We start from the raw sequence: 17,512 nt of genomic DNA on the forward strand, positions 1-17,512 counted from the left end.
ATTTTGCTCAACAAGATGTTATCATTGTGTTTTAAAGCCAAGAACAGCTTTGCTGCAAAATTGCTGCATTTTAGCACTCTTTCATATTATACAGTACTAAGTTTTGTTTACCAATGCATTCTAGATTCTCCAAGTGTCTGTGATCGTGATTATCTTCACTGCCCCTACTGGTGTCTTCCTTATCGGATTGGCCGGACCGAGACTGCTGACGGCTGAAACGGAACAAGATGAAGAAAGCGGCATTAAGGTCTTTCCACTAAACCGAATTAAATTTGTTGCAAATTTATAATACTATTTTCCTGAAGTGTTCCAGTTCAATAATGAACGTAGGCTATTACCAAAGTGCCATATGGGAACTGACAAGCGAAGCTTTAATTTACCGGTAGACCAATTTGTGTAACAAGTGCATTGTAATGAAACGAACAGAGTAGCCTACCGTAGTTTGATTAATACTCGTCAATGACTTGAATATTGAACATCATATACTGTAATACTTTCTAGAAAAATAAAGACGATAACATCGAATTGGATGAGATAGAAGAAAAGCATGGTGAGTGTATTTCTAAATCAAAATGTCAACACAAAGGTGGAGTCGGTAGCCTATCTAACTACTGTAAATTATGTTTAAAACCGCTTGTTTAATGCCAGATGATTTTTAAGTTACAAGACGTAACACTCTGGCCTCAAAACTATTTTTTCTGAGTCTCAGCCTATCATAGGGTTGTCATTCATTAGGATGTTCCCAGACATGTCAAGCAATTCAGTGTTCAAATCTGCGTCAGGAGTAATTAAAACGCGCCTAAATATGCGAATTCTGACACTCGAATTAGCAAGCGCGTCATTTGATGTATTTCAAGTGTTTGAGTCTGTTAACTATAAATTGTTTTGTTTCTGTAAAACTTCAATTGAATTTCATTTATAGCACTTGATCAGTTTTGTTGTGCTTTACACTGGGCATCTATGAGGGATCGTTAGACACACAATTATTGCGTTCCCATTTTCATGTTTTTATTTAACAAGAACATCAATTTTAAAGCAATTTACATCGCCTTCCTGAAAAAAGCTTTGGCACCCCTGAAAAATTGATCTGGTTACGCCACTGACTATGTCCAAGGGTAGTTTCTTTAAGCTTGCTGGCCTCTTAGAAAAATTATGGGCACCTAAAATTATCATGTGCCCGAGTCTAAAACTGAATGTGACTGAGACAAATTTTTCAGGGATTGTGCATCATTAAGTATCCTAGCTTATCATTGACAGTAAGACGCAGTAACATAGAGTCTAAGGGGCACGTGCCCCCTCCCAACCGTTTTGATGTTGCAGTGTTTTTAACTTTTGTTGAAAAAGCATATTTTTCTAAGGTTGGTTTGAAAATTTTCTGAATTATGCGCATCAGGTGTGTGGGGAGAAAGGGTATATGGACTATGGAGGTCATCAGTCAATTAAATTGCGCCATTCGTGTTAAATTTGCACGTAAAATTTGGGTCGGAGCTGTGGATAGATCTTATAAATATCTGTCCATTCAAGTACGGTACTCAAAGTTCTTGTTCAAAATCTTACTATACTTTGGTTACTTAGCTGAAACGGAGCTTAGTAGACTAGTTGCTATCAAAAAAGAAAATGGAGTTGTCTTCTTCATAAGGCACTTGATGATCTAATGCGGGGAGCTTTGGAGCAAAAAGTTTTGTTTAACTGGTCTGAAGTTTCCAAAAATGTTCAGCAGCAAATGAGTCATTATTATTAGCCTGCTTCGATATTTTAATAAAAAATGCTAATTTTTTTGATGCACAATAATTTTCGTTGTTGTTAATTGAACAAAATCTTTCTCACATTTCTTAAGGCGGCAATATATTAGTTCTAGCGCTAGGTTTTGGCAAGATGTTGTTGCAACGCCAACAAATTATATATTTTTAAATGGTCTATTAGATAGAAGCAAAAGTTTTGTGAAATAATAATCAACAAGCTAATTAGCCAGCTATGAAGCCAAACAAAAAATATTAAAGCAAAAATATTTAAAACCTAAAAATATAAATGGGGTTTACCCTATCAAACTGAAACGTTTTTATAGTATATATTGACAAAAAATATTTTTAGGATTTTTTCCTGACTGATCAATGGTGATAAATTTTGTGTCATAAAGTATACAAGTACAAAACAAGGTGTTTTTTTATTTCCATTTTTTTCAATAAAGGGGTAGCATACCATAAAAGTACCATAAAAGAATTCTTAGAATAATCTAAAAAATGGAATATGAGAAGTAAATTGCTCATCAAAAGTCAAAACTTGTCCAAAAATGCCAAATAATAGCTTTTTGAGCTTTGCAAGCAGTAGCCTACTAAAATAAAAGTTGAAAATTGATCACTGGTATTGTCGCCTTAACCCTTTGAAGGTTGGGTGGGGGCTGTCAATTCAACTTTTTTGTATCAACAGTTGTATCTCTAAAACCACTGAGGCTGCGACTACGAGATTTCTTGGCTTTTCCTAACTTTTATTCACCTCTATTGAGCTGAAATGTTGAACGAATAAAGGTTATAACTTGAGAGATATAAGGCATTTCTCAGCACATCCTCTGAAATATTTCAAATTCTATTGTTCAAAATTTTCCCACCAGCTGGATGAAAATAATTAATTTGGTCCATGTCTCGTTAATCCTAACTGTTTCACAGCGTGAAGGGAATTGGCTGTATGCGTAGACCTTTTGTTCTCACCACGGCTTATAAGCGACGTCGATACAGTGAAAGCTTCAACTTTGATACGATGAGTTACCGTCGCTTGCGGTTGAAATTGCGTAAAATTAAACACAAGACTTGGTGCCAATGCATCTAACGCGACAATTGTTTTTCGCAGACAATGATGTCCTTTCAATCAAACAAAGCATACAACTTTATTGCAATGACTCAGCGTCATTTGGAGTAGATTTGACGTAAAATGTGAGATAAGTATTGAAAGTGATCGACTTGTTTTTTTTTATTGCATTTTCCTTTCTCGTGACATATTCAACGTTGACTGTTTCTAGATTGCTCTGTTTGGGCCACAACGCTTTTATGAATAGTTTGAAATTTAGCTACTAACTGTAGAAGCTGCGCTGTAACATATTATGATTTTGGTTTAGTTAAATGTCTGTTGTTAAATGTCTGTTGTCTGTCCATTAGAAGTTAAATGTCTGTTGTATTTCCAGACGTTTAATATAAAATAAACAATAATAATTGTAGCGATAGCCAACCAAGTGAGAAAACCATTTACCTCTTGTTACTTACTGACTTATGTGCACAAAAACAACTCAATATATCTCAAGAAAGAAACGCAAAACAATCAACTAAGGAACGTGGTACAGAACGCTCAATTGATTACACGCGCAGTGCGGTGGTAATCAATTCCAGCGTCTGTACCAGAAAACGCTGAACTGTGATTATGTAGTGACGCTGGTCACGAGTTACATATATTCAACGTAAATAAAATGACGACTATAACAGACTGTTTCTAGATTGCTCTGTTTGGGCCACAACGCTTTTATGAATAATTTGAAATTTAGCTACTAACTGTAGAAGCTGCGCTGTAACATATTATGATTTTGGTTTCAAATCTTTCCTTTTGTCCGACACACTATCAAAAGCAGAAAAGGCGTCAATGTTCCCAAAGCTTCTCAAATATACTTGTAAACATTTATTCCCAAGTCGACATGTAAAGATTTGAAATGCAATACGCTTCTCATTTGTGTAGGATAAACCAGAACATCACGCTTTTGTGAAAAGGACGATCGTTCCACCACGTTTATACGTGACGCGGCTTAGTTGAATCAATATATTCAAGGCTTCTTGTACCAGGTTCACCGTCACTGATAAACTGAAACGCAATGCAGTACCTCGCAAAGCAATTGTAGCGTAACATTTCCATGTGCTATAACTCGTCATAAATTGTGAAAACTTGTGTATTTACTTGTCAAGTTGTCTCATGTGAAACACATGTTTACATAGCAATGTCACAATGAAATCTTATCTCCGTTTACCAAACTGAAGATATGAGCTTATGCGACGTCTTGCAACGTTGAATCGACAGAAAGGTGGGTAAATGAGAATGGCTATGCTGCCAGTACTTGGTCTAATGCGAGGCCGGTGCACAATGGGAGAAGGGGCCAAGTTAACATTATATCTGGCCCGACTAGTGTTAGAGGAGAAACCAAAGAAGCCAAGACTCCTCGGCAGGCATGGGAACTATTTTTTTTCTTTAAACATTTTGAACATTATTGTTCAAGAAACAAATAGAAAAATTGCCACACTCATTTCTCAATTGCCAGAGAGAATTTTAGATGACAGCAGGTACTGCTATTTTGGCCCAACCAACAACGAGGAGATGCTGGCCTTTGTTAGATTGGGGTATCTTCGGGGGCTTTTAGGACAGGCTGGTCATTCCACGGATGTATTGTTCAATAAACTGCAAGGGCATCCCGTGTTTAGTGCAACAATGAGCAAGAACCGCTTTAAATTTTTATTTTCGATTATTTCGTTCGACGACCAAAATACTAGGCCGCAACGTTGGAAGACTGACCGGTTTGCCGCATTTCGAGTCGTTTTCGAAATGTTTAACGAAAACTGCATCAAACATGTCATTCCAGGTGACTACTTGTCGTTGGACGAAACGCTATACCCCATGAGGACACAAATTGCCTTCAAGCAATATAATCCAAACAAGCCTGCAAAATACGGCCTTCTGTTCAAGTCAGTAAACGCCAGCAGATTCCCATACACATTTACGGCATCGGTGTATTCAGGTAAACTGAAGGAAGAGCCATTTCATTTTTACGTTCGTGGAACAGAAGAAGTGGTAAAAGGAATGGTGATGAGCCTGGAACAACACTGTGACCTTCAAGGTCAGAGTATTTCGTATGACTGCTTGTACACCTCCATACCACTACCGCAGTGGTTGCTTGACAGGGGTATAACGTCAGTGGGAACCCACAACGCTATACGTAGAGGAATACCACTGGAAGTGAAGCAAGTGAGTGGAAGGGAAGAATTTTCGTACGAAATTTATTGGCAGATGAGTGAGGCTTATCTCAGCCTACATTCTATGTTGTAAAAACGAAGAGTTCTGGCATGCGGAATTTGTTGATGTTGACAACCATGCAACCTCTATTGGGGATTACCAAGGATGATGGCAAAAAGAAGCCAAGCTTGTATAAGCTTTACGGCTTCACAAAGGGTGGCACCGATATCATCGACCAAAGGATGGGTTCATTCACGTGCAAAGCGAAGTCCCCACGGTGGACAACTACTGCGTTTGCTTATTTTTTAGATACTTGCCGCGTCAACGCATCTACAGTTTTAGCACTAAATGAAGGGACTGATCCACGCAAGCGAAAATCCTTCGACTTCGGTTGGGAACTGGTCATGGAACTCGTGAAGCCATTCATAAAGTCGCGATCTCTCCAGGGCCTGAACTATCACACCATACATAAGATTGAAGCAGTAGTAAGGAAACAACCTTCAACAACCTCTATATCAACTCCAAGCGGCAGAAGGGCCACCCTGCCCCAACTATCGTCGACACGACGTAGATGCGACGTATGCAAACACGCTATTATGGGAGAAGGTCCCAAAGCCAGAAAAAATAAACTACCATAAAATCGTGGCCAATGTCAATGCTTTGAAAAGCCTTTATGCCCTACACATTCTATACGAGTACGTCAAGCTTGTTTTTGCGCAGAATAAACTATTTGAATGATTGCGTTTTATAAACTTTGGCTTCAACCACAGCCTAAATAAAACGCGGGGCTCAATGAAAGATTTTCCTTTTTTCCTTTCATTTGACAGATAGCTATTTTTACGTTGATTCAACATATCAAGACGTTGAATACTTGTAAACATGCGCGGTTTTGCAATTCGATTGCTTATCAAAATCATCGATCCTTTTTTGTATAAAAAGTTGGTCATAAAACTAATCGTAATAGGCCTACTCGATGTAAAATTCAGCATTTTTATATGCTGAAACAATATTGTATTCATATTTTATAAATCCATTTTCTATTTAGAAAATATCAATATAATGCGGTTTGAACATAGTTGAATTTTAGCAGGGACAAAACGACTGATTTTATGACTTTTATACAAACAAGGACAAAAGAGAAATAATCTAATTGCAAACCCGCACATGTTTACACCATCTTGCGATGTTGAATCCACGTCGAAAGGATTGTATAAACGCCACCCTGCTTCTTCAGCTGGTCTACATTTGTTGATAAAGCGTAGGAGTTTCTGTTCTAAGAACCGAGGTCACAAGATCGTAATCCAAATTGGTGTGACGCGCGTTCAGAAATCTCATTAATGCGTGTAATTGATGAAGTATTGTTCTTTTAGACAAGCAGCGAGCTTATGTTTGAGCGTGGGAAAAGTTATTATTTTGCATGAAAAATATGGATTCAAATTAAGATTATGTAAAAAAATTTTAGCACAACATTGCAATACATGTTCTTCATTACTCTACCAAAAAGTAATGTGTAAACTCACGCTACAATTGCTTTAATCGCAAAATAATCCAAAAGTCATAAGTCACCTCAACATTTCAACGTATATGAGCAGTTCTAAAATTTACATAGTTCTAATTTTCGGATATGCTCAACGTGAATAATTTTACAAAGTGAATTCCAAATTTTAAAACCGTGCCTTAAAAAATAACAGAGATATCACTCCTAAAGCATAAGAAGAATCGACAGCCCCCCCCCCAAACTGAGCAAGACTCCAGGAGCCCAACCTTTTAAGTGTTAAAGTGCTTTTGGTCTACTTATTTGGAGCAGTAAGGAGTGAAGTAAACGAGAGTTGAATTGAGATCAATCTATTGCATTTGCCACTGGTGTTAAAATTAGCTCATGTGCATAATTTTAATAAACAAACTATTCCAGTTTTGTTCCACAAATAAGAAAAGCAAATTGCAAACCAACACTGGTTGATTTGTGCAGATGAAATTTTATAGAAATAAAAAAGTGAAAATCGTTTTTATAGGGGTTGAAAAGCACTGGTTTAGAGTAAAAGCGGAAAATTTTATTTACATATCGGTCCGAAAATGTTTTGGTAGGGTTTTGTTCGACACAACACATTTTCTGCCTTTGGCAACAACGCTCTCCAAGGTGTCAAAAGTGATTTTACTAAGCTTTATTTTATTTTTTTGATTCAGGACAATCAAGAATCCTTGGCCGAATTGGATATATGTCTTCATTTTTGTCTGTTATGAGTTTTTTTTTTGTATTAGCTTTGCAACATTGCATGTAGCATTATTGCAAATAGGCCAACTTAGAAACGTAAAATGGCCAGGGTTGATTACAAGTGCATTTATTGGATAATGAGTAGGGCCAGTAAAAGTCATTAAAGTCATATTTTTTGGTGGTGCAGAAAGTTCTCAAACCGATATAACTGTGAAACAACGACATTGTTACGGGGTCAATTTAACCCTTTGCTTTTCAACGTTTTTTTGGAAGTTAACTGCTCAAGGGGGGGCCGTTTTTGGATCAAATTCAATCAGCTGTTACGTGTTATCCGCTGGTGCTATTTCAACAGAAGTTGCACTGGTGTGAAAACAAATCATTTGTCTATAAGTTTGAAAAGTCATTATTTTGAAATTTTATATGTTAAACTTGATATTTCAATTTTTGCAAAGGTACCCAAAAACGACAATTTTGATTTATCTTGCCGCTATTTAATTACCATGCTAATCCGATTTCATGCAAAGTTCTGAATAACAAAGAGCTCAATCGAACGCACGAAGTGTGTGTGCGGTGTGCCGAATCATTGCATTGATAAAGATTTGCGAGCAAATCTTATTGTAAGCTACTCAATGATTCTAAAATAGTTACAATTAGAGTAATATTGTTACACGAATTTGAAAAAACAAAACTGCGTTTGTTGTCTTACATTTTTGTCCTAAACTAATGCATTCCGAAACTCATGGCTAGCTTCTAGTTTTATGGAACCAAATTTCTCATAAGTAACACCTTAGCCTGCTTGAATAGCTGTTTACATCTTCGTTTGTGTATTTTAGGTCTACAATTGAGTTTGTAGTATGAATATTTTTAGTAGAGAGAAGACAATTGAACAAGTTGTTGAAATTATCTGAAATTTCTAAGTTCAAATTAGGTGCTTTTGAAATTGTGGATTTGTGTCAAGTCGCATCACAAATATCATGCAGGCTCCATCATAAGTCATTTCGCTTACGGTTGTTTATAAACATGACTCATAAATTACATCCACAAAAAATACAGCATTTACATCAACAAAGCTAAGTTCGAAGCCCACTTTTTATTGAAGATTGAGTCAATCAATTTGAAAATACAATTTTAGTCCGCCAGCGTCGAAACAATGCAACAGCGAATTGAGGAACATGCGTAAACAAAGAAAATGTGAAATAACCCACAGTCAGCAAATCTACATAAATTTAACGTTTACAAATGTTGAATCAATGTAAATAGACTGGATTGCTGACTGGGTCCTTATTGTTTGAAGCACAAAAAATACGCGTAAAGGCGACAACATCAGCAAGGCAGTGATTATGTTTCTGGCCAAAAGAAAATTAACTTTTGACTTCAAAGATAAAAATGATTATAACGAAGCTTCAAAGTTTGTCGTAAAACATTTTGCAGAGATACAATAAACATAATCACTTTGTGCCAGATTGTGAGAAGACTTCCTAGATTCTTTCCAACCATTTGCATGATTGCAAATTATTTTCTATAACTTTATATTGCCAAAAAATGGCTTCTTTGTTGAAACAACGTGGCTACAATTCTATAAAAAATTCTTAGGCCTACTACATTGAAGTAATGAAAAATTTTTTTGTGATTTTGCTGATGACGTTTTACAATATCCGAGAAGTAAAAAATAATAATGATGAATTATTTTACAAAACCGTGGTTTGCAAGCGCTTCACAAAAAATTGTTGGGGGAAAATTTACTATTAGACGTAAAACGTTTGTAAAAGAAAATTGTCGGTTTACGTATTTATAATGTTTATTGCGCTGTTATCGAATTATAAACTGCCTGTGTTGTCTACCTTTGTGGTTGCCGGCCAGCTTAGAGCAGCATGCAAACTAAGCGTTTATGGTAATTGCATCGTGTTATGATTCTCGAAAATTTCCCACAAGATCTTTATTTTTATCGTGATATTTTCTGCCTCTTCTGTCCTAAACTTGAAGTTATTGTGCAGCACAATCCACATCGGTTTTTAGACTCAGTCCTCATTGAAAATCTTTTGTGTGGTCCATCATTTCAAGTAGTGTCTTTCCCTAAACTGTTACACAAATCGTCCAGAACCAGGTTGATTATTATGTATCTTACAGCCGTTGAGAGCCCGTTATTGTATGTGTGGAATTATTACTGTAGATGTCTGACTAAATTCATGCCAAAGTCGAGCAAATTCTGCTTTCGGGATCCTTGCCGTTATTTACGGTATTTTTTGTTGATAAGTTTAGGCAGCATTTTTCCAAGATAAATAAAGACATCGGTATTGTTCGTCACTTAGATTTAGTTTTCTCAGCATTGTTTATTCATTCTTTGATCCACTAGTTTGTCCCACTTTTGGTATAATCGGATCGTTTATAAATGGCGGGTCTTTACAATAGCCGGCCTCTTATACATTGGGGCAACGTATTCAGATGTTGAATCAATGAAGAAGAAAGCTGATTTGTTGTTTGTCTTATGTGACGCCTAACTTTATGCCTCGTCTACATTACAAAATATTTTGTAATGTACATTGTACATTTTGTTTGTACATTACAAAATATTTTGTAATGTAGATGAGGCATTATCATCTTTATTTTGCGCTCTTTGGAACAAAACACAGTGCACTGTGAAACAAAAATACAGGACATAACAACAAGTAGGCGACATAAAGCAGGGAAGGGACGCCATCGAGTTAGCTGCTACGTGTAAATGGAGCCTATCTCACAATTTTGAGTGTATCTCACAATTACTGTTTGCAAAAACGCTATTTCTCCGGCTTCTCCCAAAAGCATTTGCAGTGATACATTTCCTCAATTGCAAGTTTTGTCAATGAGAGCATTTCCATAGAACGTTTATTTCGAAACCAGGTTTTCGTGTCTTTACCCAAGAGAAGATTTCTTATTGTAACGTTTTTTATTCGTCAATGAATATTATCTGCTTGAAACAACTGTTTTGAATAGTTTGTGGCCTCCATAGCCTACTATTTTCATCGTGGATTGCTATTCTTCTTTGTAGAGCTGATAACGCAAAAAACGTTTGCTATTATTGTTTCTAATTAACAGCTTTGCGATCACTGGCTTTTCTTTGTAGCATAAGAAATTACGCGCTTTGTATTATTGAGGTCAAACCAAACAAAGGAAAGCAAGAGGATGCTTCTCTCTGCTCGCGCATATCGATGCACGAAGCAATTATGAGCTTATGGCTTGTTATCGCAATGTAATCCATTTCACGCTTTGCTGGAAGTTAGCTAGAAATAGCAAAAATTCACTAAAATCTTGAATTTACAAGAAAACTACACAACTTTTAGCATCAAATTTAATATCATCAGATCCGCCTGGCAATTTTAGGAAAAGTCAAGAAAAACCAAGTGCATGGCGTTACTGTGCTTCAAATAATTAAAGGAAATTTGAGGGGGGGGGCCAAATGTGGCCTCCCTTTGAGGAGCAAAGTGGAAGTTATAAAGTCATAAAAAGTCCTCTTTTCTGTTTTAGATCATAAAATATGACTTTTTATCTTTACTTTAAAATACAAAGATTGAACCCTAGTAAATTCGTAAATGCAATTCAAACAGCTCCTATAGACATTGAAATTTGATGATAATTTGTGGATAGGGGAGGCAGTGAGAGTTCTCACGCTTAGTTTCACCATAGATTACTTAAATAGTAAGTCATCTATGGTTTTACGAAGCATTGGAAGCAACATTTTCATTATTTTCTCTAACCTAGTAATAGCGCTTGCTGTTTGATGTCAATTTGCATTGTGACATCATCTTGACACATTATTTTGCAACACACAATCCAGTCTCTGAATATTATGAACACTTGCAGTAGGTCAGCCAGTGCTGAGATCTTAAGAGCCAAGGGTACTTTTCGAGCTCAGAGCTTTGACTCTTACTACTTAGTAGCTGGTTTGGTAGATACATGCATTATTAGACATTTGAATTTTTGTAGTGATTTTCAAGTGAAACAGAACTGTTTTGTTAGTTTTTCGAATGTGTTATTGTTCAAAATACACGTAAAAACTTACATACGAGTTATTAATTTCGGAGATTACCATAAATTTGATGCTCTAAAAATAAATTCGTACATTCAAAAAATAAAGTCATATTTTTCAATTTTTTAGGTCATAAAAAGTGGCCCTAATAATGAGTAAAATTTCGAATGTTACAGACCTAAAATTGCCTAAGGCTAAATTTTCATGTCAAGTTAAGTATTTGCGCTTCTGGAGTGCTCCCTAAATCAAATGAGTCGCGCTACGCCACTAATATGAAAAATGAAAATATTTCGAATGAACTTCTGTGGAAAGCTTATTTTATTCAATGACAAATTAACCAATCGTATACACTAAACTAATGTACATACCAAACTCTCAAACATCAGTTAATACAACAAAACTAAAAACTAACGGTTAATCTTCTACATACCGCTAGGAGTCCAAATTAAAGTGAAAATTTATGATTTTGTCGCTTTTTAGTTTGCGGCATCACAACAGTAGGCCACACTAGGGCGCCATAGATCATTTGCATGACAAGCAATTGCACAAACATAAAAAGTGGTTTGTAAAAAGTTTAAATCAAGGGTGTGCAAACTTTTCGCCAGGCGTGCCAGGTTTAATAATGTGGACGTATCCGAGGGCCAACAACCTCTGATAATCTTGTTTTGTGCAAAGACAATAAGTTACATATAGGCTACAGCAATATTATGCTATTTATTGTCATTTTTATACAACAAACCAATATACAGGTTTAAGTATTTTGTTTAATACATATCAAGAAATATGATAAGTTAATATATAACTTAGGCCTACGTGCTTTCCATAAAAAATTATAACATCCAGAAACTTTGTAAAATACCGCTGTGTTAATGTGAAGAATGGTATTGACGTCTTGATTTCAATATCCCGGTCAGGTCTGGTTCGGGATTAGGGGTAAACAAACATAAAATATCACTTAGGTCGCAGTCGCTCAGTTTTGATCTGAAGCGCTTCTTGTTCAAGTTAATATCCGAGAACGTGTGCTCACACATATTAAGCCGTTTGCGGGAAAATTTGGTAAGTCACATTTTAGCAAAATTGACTTTAGTGCGCAGTTATGCTCAGAAAAGCACAAAGAATGATCTGTCAGAGTTTCAAGTTAAAATTCATTCAATTTCGACAAAAACGAGGCATGTTTGTCAAAGTCGAATCGTTTTTGGGAAAAAGTTTATTGGGGAGACCCAGGAGAGTTGAGCCGATTTTTCTACTTTGGTAAATATCTATCGAAATTTTTAGGTTACACAAATAATTTGTTTGGTAAACTGAAGGGTAACCATTCACCTTCATACACAAAAAAGGAAATTAATTTAACATCATTGCATATATGTGCATTTTATCGATGACATAAAAAAGTCAGTTGGCTCAACTCTCCCGCCGATGGAGGAAAGTTGAGCATAGTCTCAAGGTGAGTTGAGCCATTGCCTACCAAAACCATATAAACACAAAAGATCTAATACAAAATAAATTATCCAATATTATTCAGTACACAGTGTTACAATGTCACTTGTTAGATTTATTTTTTTCATTATTTAATTCAAAATGGTGGTGTTGTGGTAACATTATCCGCCATCAATGACGGGCTCCAATAGTTTTTTGGTCTAAAAAGTAGTCTAGCCCATTTCAAATTGCAACCCAAGCGCTTTTCCAGCCGTTTGCGGTCACTTCAAGCGATAGGCTAGTGTAGAAGAGGAAATGCCCCGTTGGAAATTGTTTGACAGCAAAATAATTGAAACAATAATAATAATAAATACTGTTATTATTAATATCCAATTATCATGACGTCACACACGTTTCAAAAGGGAAATTTTGAGTTCACAATTGCCCTCTGGCCACCTGCTGCGAGCAAGTCTTTTGATCATTCACGTTATTCTGGTCAATTTAAATCTAATAACAAAAAAATGATTTTGATAATAAGTAAACCAATAGTATTGAGGAGAGTTGAGCCATTGCCTACCTAAACTATGTAAAAGCCATGGCTCAACTCTCCTAGACACCAATTGCTCAACTCTCCTTATGTCACCTTGTACGGTAAAACTTGAGAGTTTTATTAAAACAGCGCTGCAAAGTTGATAATACTTATCATGATAAAAAGGCATCACATTGACAATATATTACACATCTTACAAGGAAACTATCTGCCACTACTTTGTGGCTATAAGATGAAAGACTTGTAACTCAGCAATCCATCTTTAGATTTGATTTTCACATTGTACTACTTCAACAAGCTATACCAGATATAACTACAAAATTGATTGAGTCAAAATGGCAGTACTGTTACATATGTTACGCAGAGAAACCCAAATATTAGATTTCAATACTATAAATTGCATTTTTTGGGGGTGGATCAACCCTCCTTGCGGCTCAACTCTCCCGGGTCTCCAAAAAAACTAATATGGCTGAGTCCACCAAAACAAAGTACAAACAAATTATTAGATTTTTAAATATCTGTAAGATGCAGGGAATTTCTAAGGCATTTTTTACTGTAAGCTAATTAAAGTAGTTGTGCTTTTGATCTTAACACTTGCAATTTCCAAAGTAAAAATTAGAAATATTAAAAAAATGATCACAATTTGTTACCCTCTTCTTTTCTAATTCCATAATAGACGTGACCAATACGCTGATTTGCACTCAGTTGTGATTCATTTAATTACTTTATGCCGTAACTTTTGTTTTTTTCTGTCCTCTAAAATTAAACCCGTCATAACAGTAGACTAGGCCGCCTAACCTAAGCGGCCTGTCCAAAAAACAATCTACATTTTAAACTGAACGTGCGTGGCAATTACGTGTTTCTCTCTCTGTAGGTATCATGGCTGATACAGCCCTCGATGTACAATGATGTTCCAGTTTGATCGATCTCGTGCGTCTTGCCAAATTTTAGTAGGGTTCTTGGTATGTGGTTGAAAATTGTGCAAAAATGTAAATCTTTGAGCTCCTCTTGACCGTTTTCTTAGCATTTTTCCGCTTAAAGATAAATCTTCAAGTTCGCCTTTCCTTATGATGTGACCCAAGAACTTCAGTTGCCGCATTTCTATAGATCTCATTATCTGCTGCTCCTGGCCCATCTGTTGGAGAACTGCTCTGTTGGTTCGAAAAGCTGTCCATGGAATTTTGAGAATTCTTCGGTAAAACCACATTTCTGCAGCTTCAAGCTTTTTTCGTGTTTTTGCCATCGTGTTTAGATTAGAATAAACTCAATAGGCAAAGCATGCGTTTAAAACTATTAGCCTACAATTGATTCGTATCTGACCTGGTCATAGCATTGAGTTCATTATATTGCATAATGATCTGTGACTAAAATGTACAGCCTGACCTCATCAGCGAATATTATAATTTCAAACCGCCACTTTGGTTTTTTGGGAAAATAAAAAGGTCAAAAATCCTTCCGACATTATTTTCTCTACATTTTAAGTGGTTGAAAGGAAAATCTGTTGAAAAAGTTCGTATCAAATTTTTGCACATAAACTATTAGGTCGCAAGTTGATATGTAAAATTGTCGTGCAAAATGTTGATAAGTCAAAATATAGGGAGGAAAGTTGATAAGTCCACATTTTATTCGAAAATACAGGAAAACTACGGAACCTAGAAAGTTAAAACTTACACACCTAAAATGTATTAAAAATCTCCGTCAAACTCACATACTCTCAGTAAAATCTTGTAATGTATAAACTTTTTAGCATATAATTGAAAACTTCAAACGTCGTTTTATCAAAATGACAAAATGTGGCTTATTAACTTTGGCCACAAACTGCTTCATAATTATATGTTGAGCAGAATAAGCTCAACATTTTCTTTGCAAACGTTTGCATTTCTGCAAGCTTGTTTTATCCAGCCGCTGGTTCAAAGTCATGAAGGAAAGATATTGCTGTCGGCTTCGGCGTCACAGTGAAACTCAGTTAGCTGCAGGTGAGCTGAACCCTCATCAGGGTTACGCAGAAAGAAGTAAATGGAAATAATTTCTTTTCAATTGCGGTGAAATCTCGAAAACGGTCGTTGAATCCGCTTGCAAGGGGATTGTATCATCCGCTTGAATCCGCTTGCAAGGGGATTGCTCGATTGTATCACGATATGACACATTTCTAATGTATACTCTTCAGGACAATAATGATTGATTTTGCAATAAAGTCAAAAGAAAGATTCTAACTTTTCTTGCCGAGCTTTTCTCCTGTCTGTGAAAAAATACTGTCTTCGTTAGTTTAAAAAAATGCAAATTCAATTGGTATGATTTCTGTGTGTCTGCGAGCCAAACTTAACACCTTGTGCAACAACAGACAATAAGGCAACATAAAAACTATCGCGGATAGGATTGGGCCGGTCTTTTGACACCCTTGGTTTAAATGAACTAAAGAAGTTTCTTTTGTCTTCGAATTGGAGAAAACGTGAGTAAGCCCTCACAGGTTCACAGCCTTGTGGTTTGACATCTCAAGCAGGATGTTATTTTATCTAATTGTTGCAGGGTATGGCAACAACAAAGCATTTGAAAGTGACATCGAGAGTAGAGGGACATCGGAGTCTCCCCCCCCTTTATACATGTCCCACGAAACTGTGGTCAACACGAGAATGTAACAGATGAACAAAGGACTTCAGAGAATTTGTTTTGTACTGCATTATTTGCTGTGGACTGATAAGTAATAGAAATAATAATTTTATTCATTGAAGAAAATCTGTTCAGAGTAGATGCAGCGTTTAAAATTGGATAGGTTTAATAAGTTGAATGATTGTTTTTCACATGACTTGAAATCTTGGTTGTTTGCATAAATTTCTCTCCCAGTTCTCACAGTTTTCCTATTGTACGCAATTAGTTCATCTGTTACGACTAATAGTCCTTGAATTAATAGAATAGAATAATGTTTAATTGAAGATTTAAAATAATTCAACAATCAAATAAACATAAAGATGCCGGAATGTTTTGTTCTGTTCTTTCCAACTTAGATTTTTATGTAAGCCTACTATGATGTGTTATTTCAGAATCATGAACTCTTTGTCAAAGTTTAGCCTGCATGGTATCTTTCGTAAGCCATTGAATGGTTTGCAAAGTATGTCAGCCGAAAGATTCATATGTATTTCAGAACAAAGTTAATTTTTTCTAATTAAGATTATAAAAAAATATGTATACATATACATCCAATAAACAAAAGTTTAGATTTCCATGGCAATCTGCGTAATACTTTGATTAGTTTTGTAAATGAAAAGTTTATTGCTTACTGAAATGGATAGAAGTGTTTTTGTAATAATAAACCCATTATATTCATGATTACGAAAATAGGTCCTGTATCAGTTTTCAAAAAATGAAATTGAATTTATGTGATTTGTATTAAATAATTTAAAACTCGAATTAATAAAATGATGAAGAAGTGTTTTTGTTAATTAAGTAAATTGTTTTTCGGGTGATGAGGAAGGGCTAATTAGCAAAGCGATTCAGCTGTAAATTTAGAAATAAAACCGGCTCCCAGTTTTATTGAACGAGCTTTTGATAAAAAGCACAAATTTCTTCACCTTTTCAACTGTCAATACCTACTTGTATTGCAATAGTCTCACTGTGTATTAGTAAAAGGAATGCGATTTGTGTAGATATGCATTTTTGAGTAACAGTTTGTGTGTAGAGTAATCACTTACTGCGAGCGATAGTCACTGTGACACCGTGACAGAAAAATTTCACTAATACCTAGAGATCTTCCTGATCCTCCTTACTTCAAGCGCTTATTTGCATTTGGAGAAAGCAAAACTATAATGAAGTTTTTAGTAATTTGTAAAGCATCAATAAAAACATTCGCGTTGATGTGGGCTACTTTTGTCGTCCAAGAACGTGCTGCTTATGTAGACGCATGAGAGGTCGCGATATATTTTGCCTCAATTACCACCCATATTTCCCACCAATATGTTCAGTAAGAGTGAAAATAGTAATCACATTTCAGCTTCCGTTGTTTCAGCTTAACAAAATAGCGGTGACATAAAAGAGATCTTGCAACAATGCAACAAAGGCGCAACAAAAGCATTGTAAAGGAGGGAAAACACTGGTTTATTTGATGTACAAATATAGGCAGGGTTGAAAGCCAGTATTGATCTGAAGCACAGCTTTACAAATGTTCGATTATGTTTGAGAAAGACCGGTAACTTCTGTTGGCTAAACAAGGTTTATTGAATCTTCAATTCCTTGTAAATATACAGTTTCGAAATAAAGCTATTTTCTAATCTTTCAGGAATGGGACGCTTTATAAAAAATTTTAAGCGTTATATCAGGTGAGCCGGTGTCTGTATTGACAACATAACGAAGGATCACT

General features: G+C 35.8%; 1 protein-coding gene across 1 annotated transcript in view; it reads left to right on the forward strand.

Moving 5' to 3' along the window:
• The window catches only part of LOC145768543 (sodium/hydrogen exchanger 9B2-like), a 150,295-nt gene extending 133,705 nt beyond the window's left edge, over window positions 1–16,590 (forward strand). Inside the window, exons 17-19 of the mRNA XM_082580054.1 lie at window positions 125–247; window positions 502–550; window positions 15,688–16,590. Of these exons, the coding sequence (XP_082436180.1) occupies window positions 125–247; window positions 502–550; window positions 15,688–15,797 (282 nt within the window). The 3' untranslated portion in view covers window positions 15,798–16,590. The remainder of the gene's footprint in view (window positions 1–124; window positions 248–501; window positions 551–15,687) is intronic.
• Window positions 16,591–17,512: the final 922 nt, after the last annotated feature.

This window comes from Aplidium turbinatum, chromosome 4, assembly GCF_918807975.1.
Source record: "Aplidium turbinatum chromosome 4, kaAplTurb1.1, whole genome shotgun sequence".
NCBI lineage: Eukaryota > Metazoa > Chordata > Ascidiacea > Aplousobranchia > Polyclinidae > Aplidium > Aplidium turbinatum.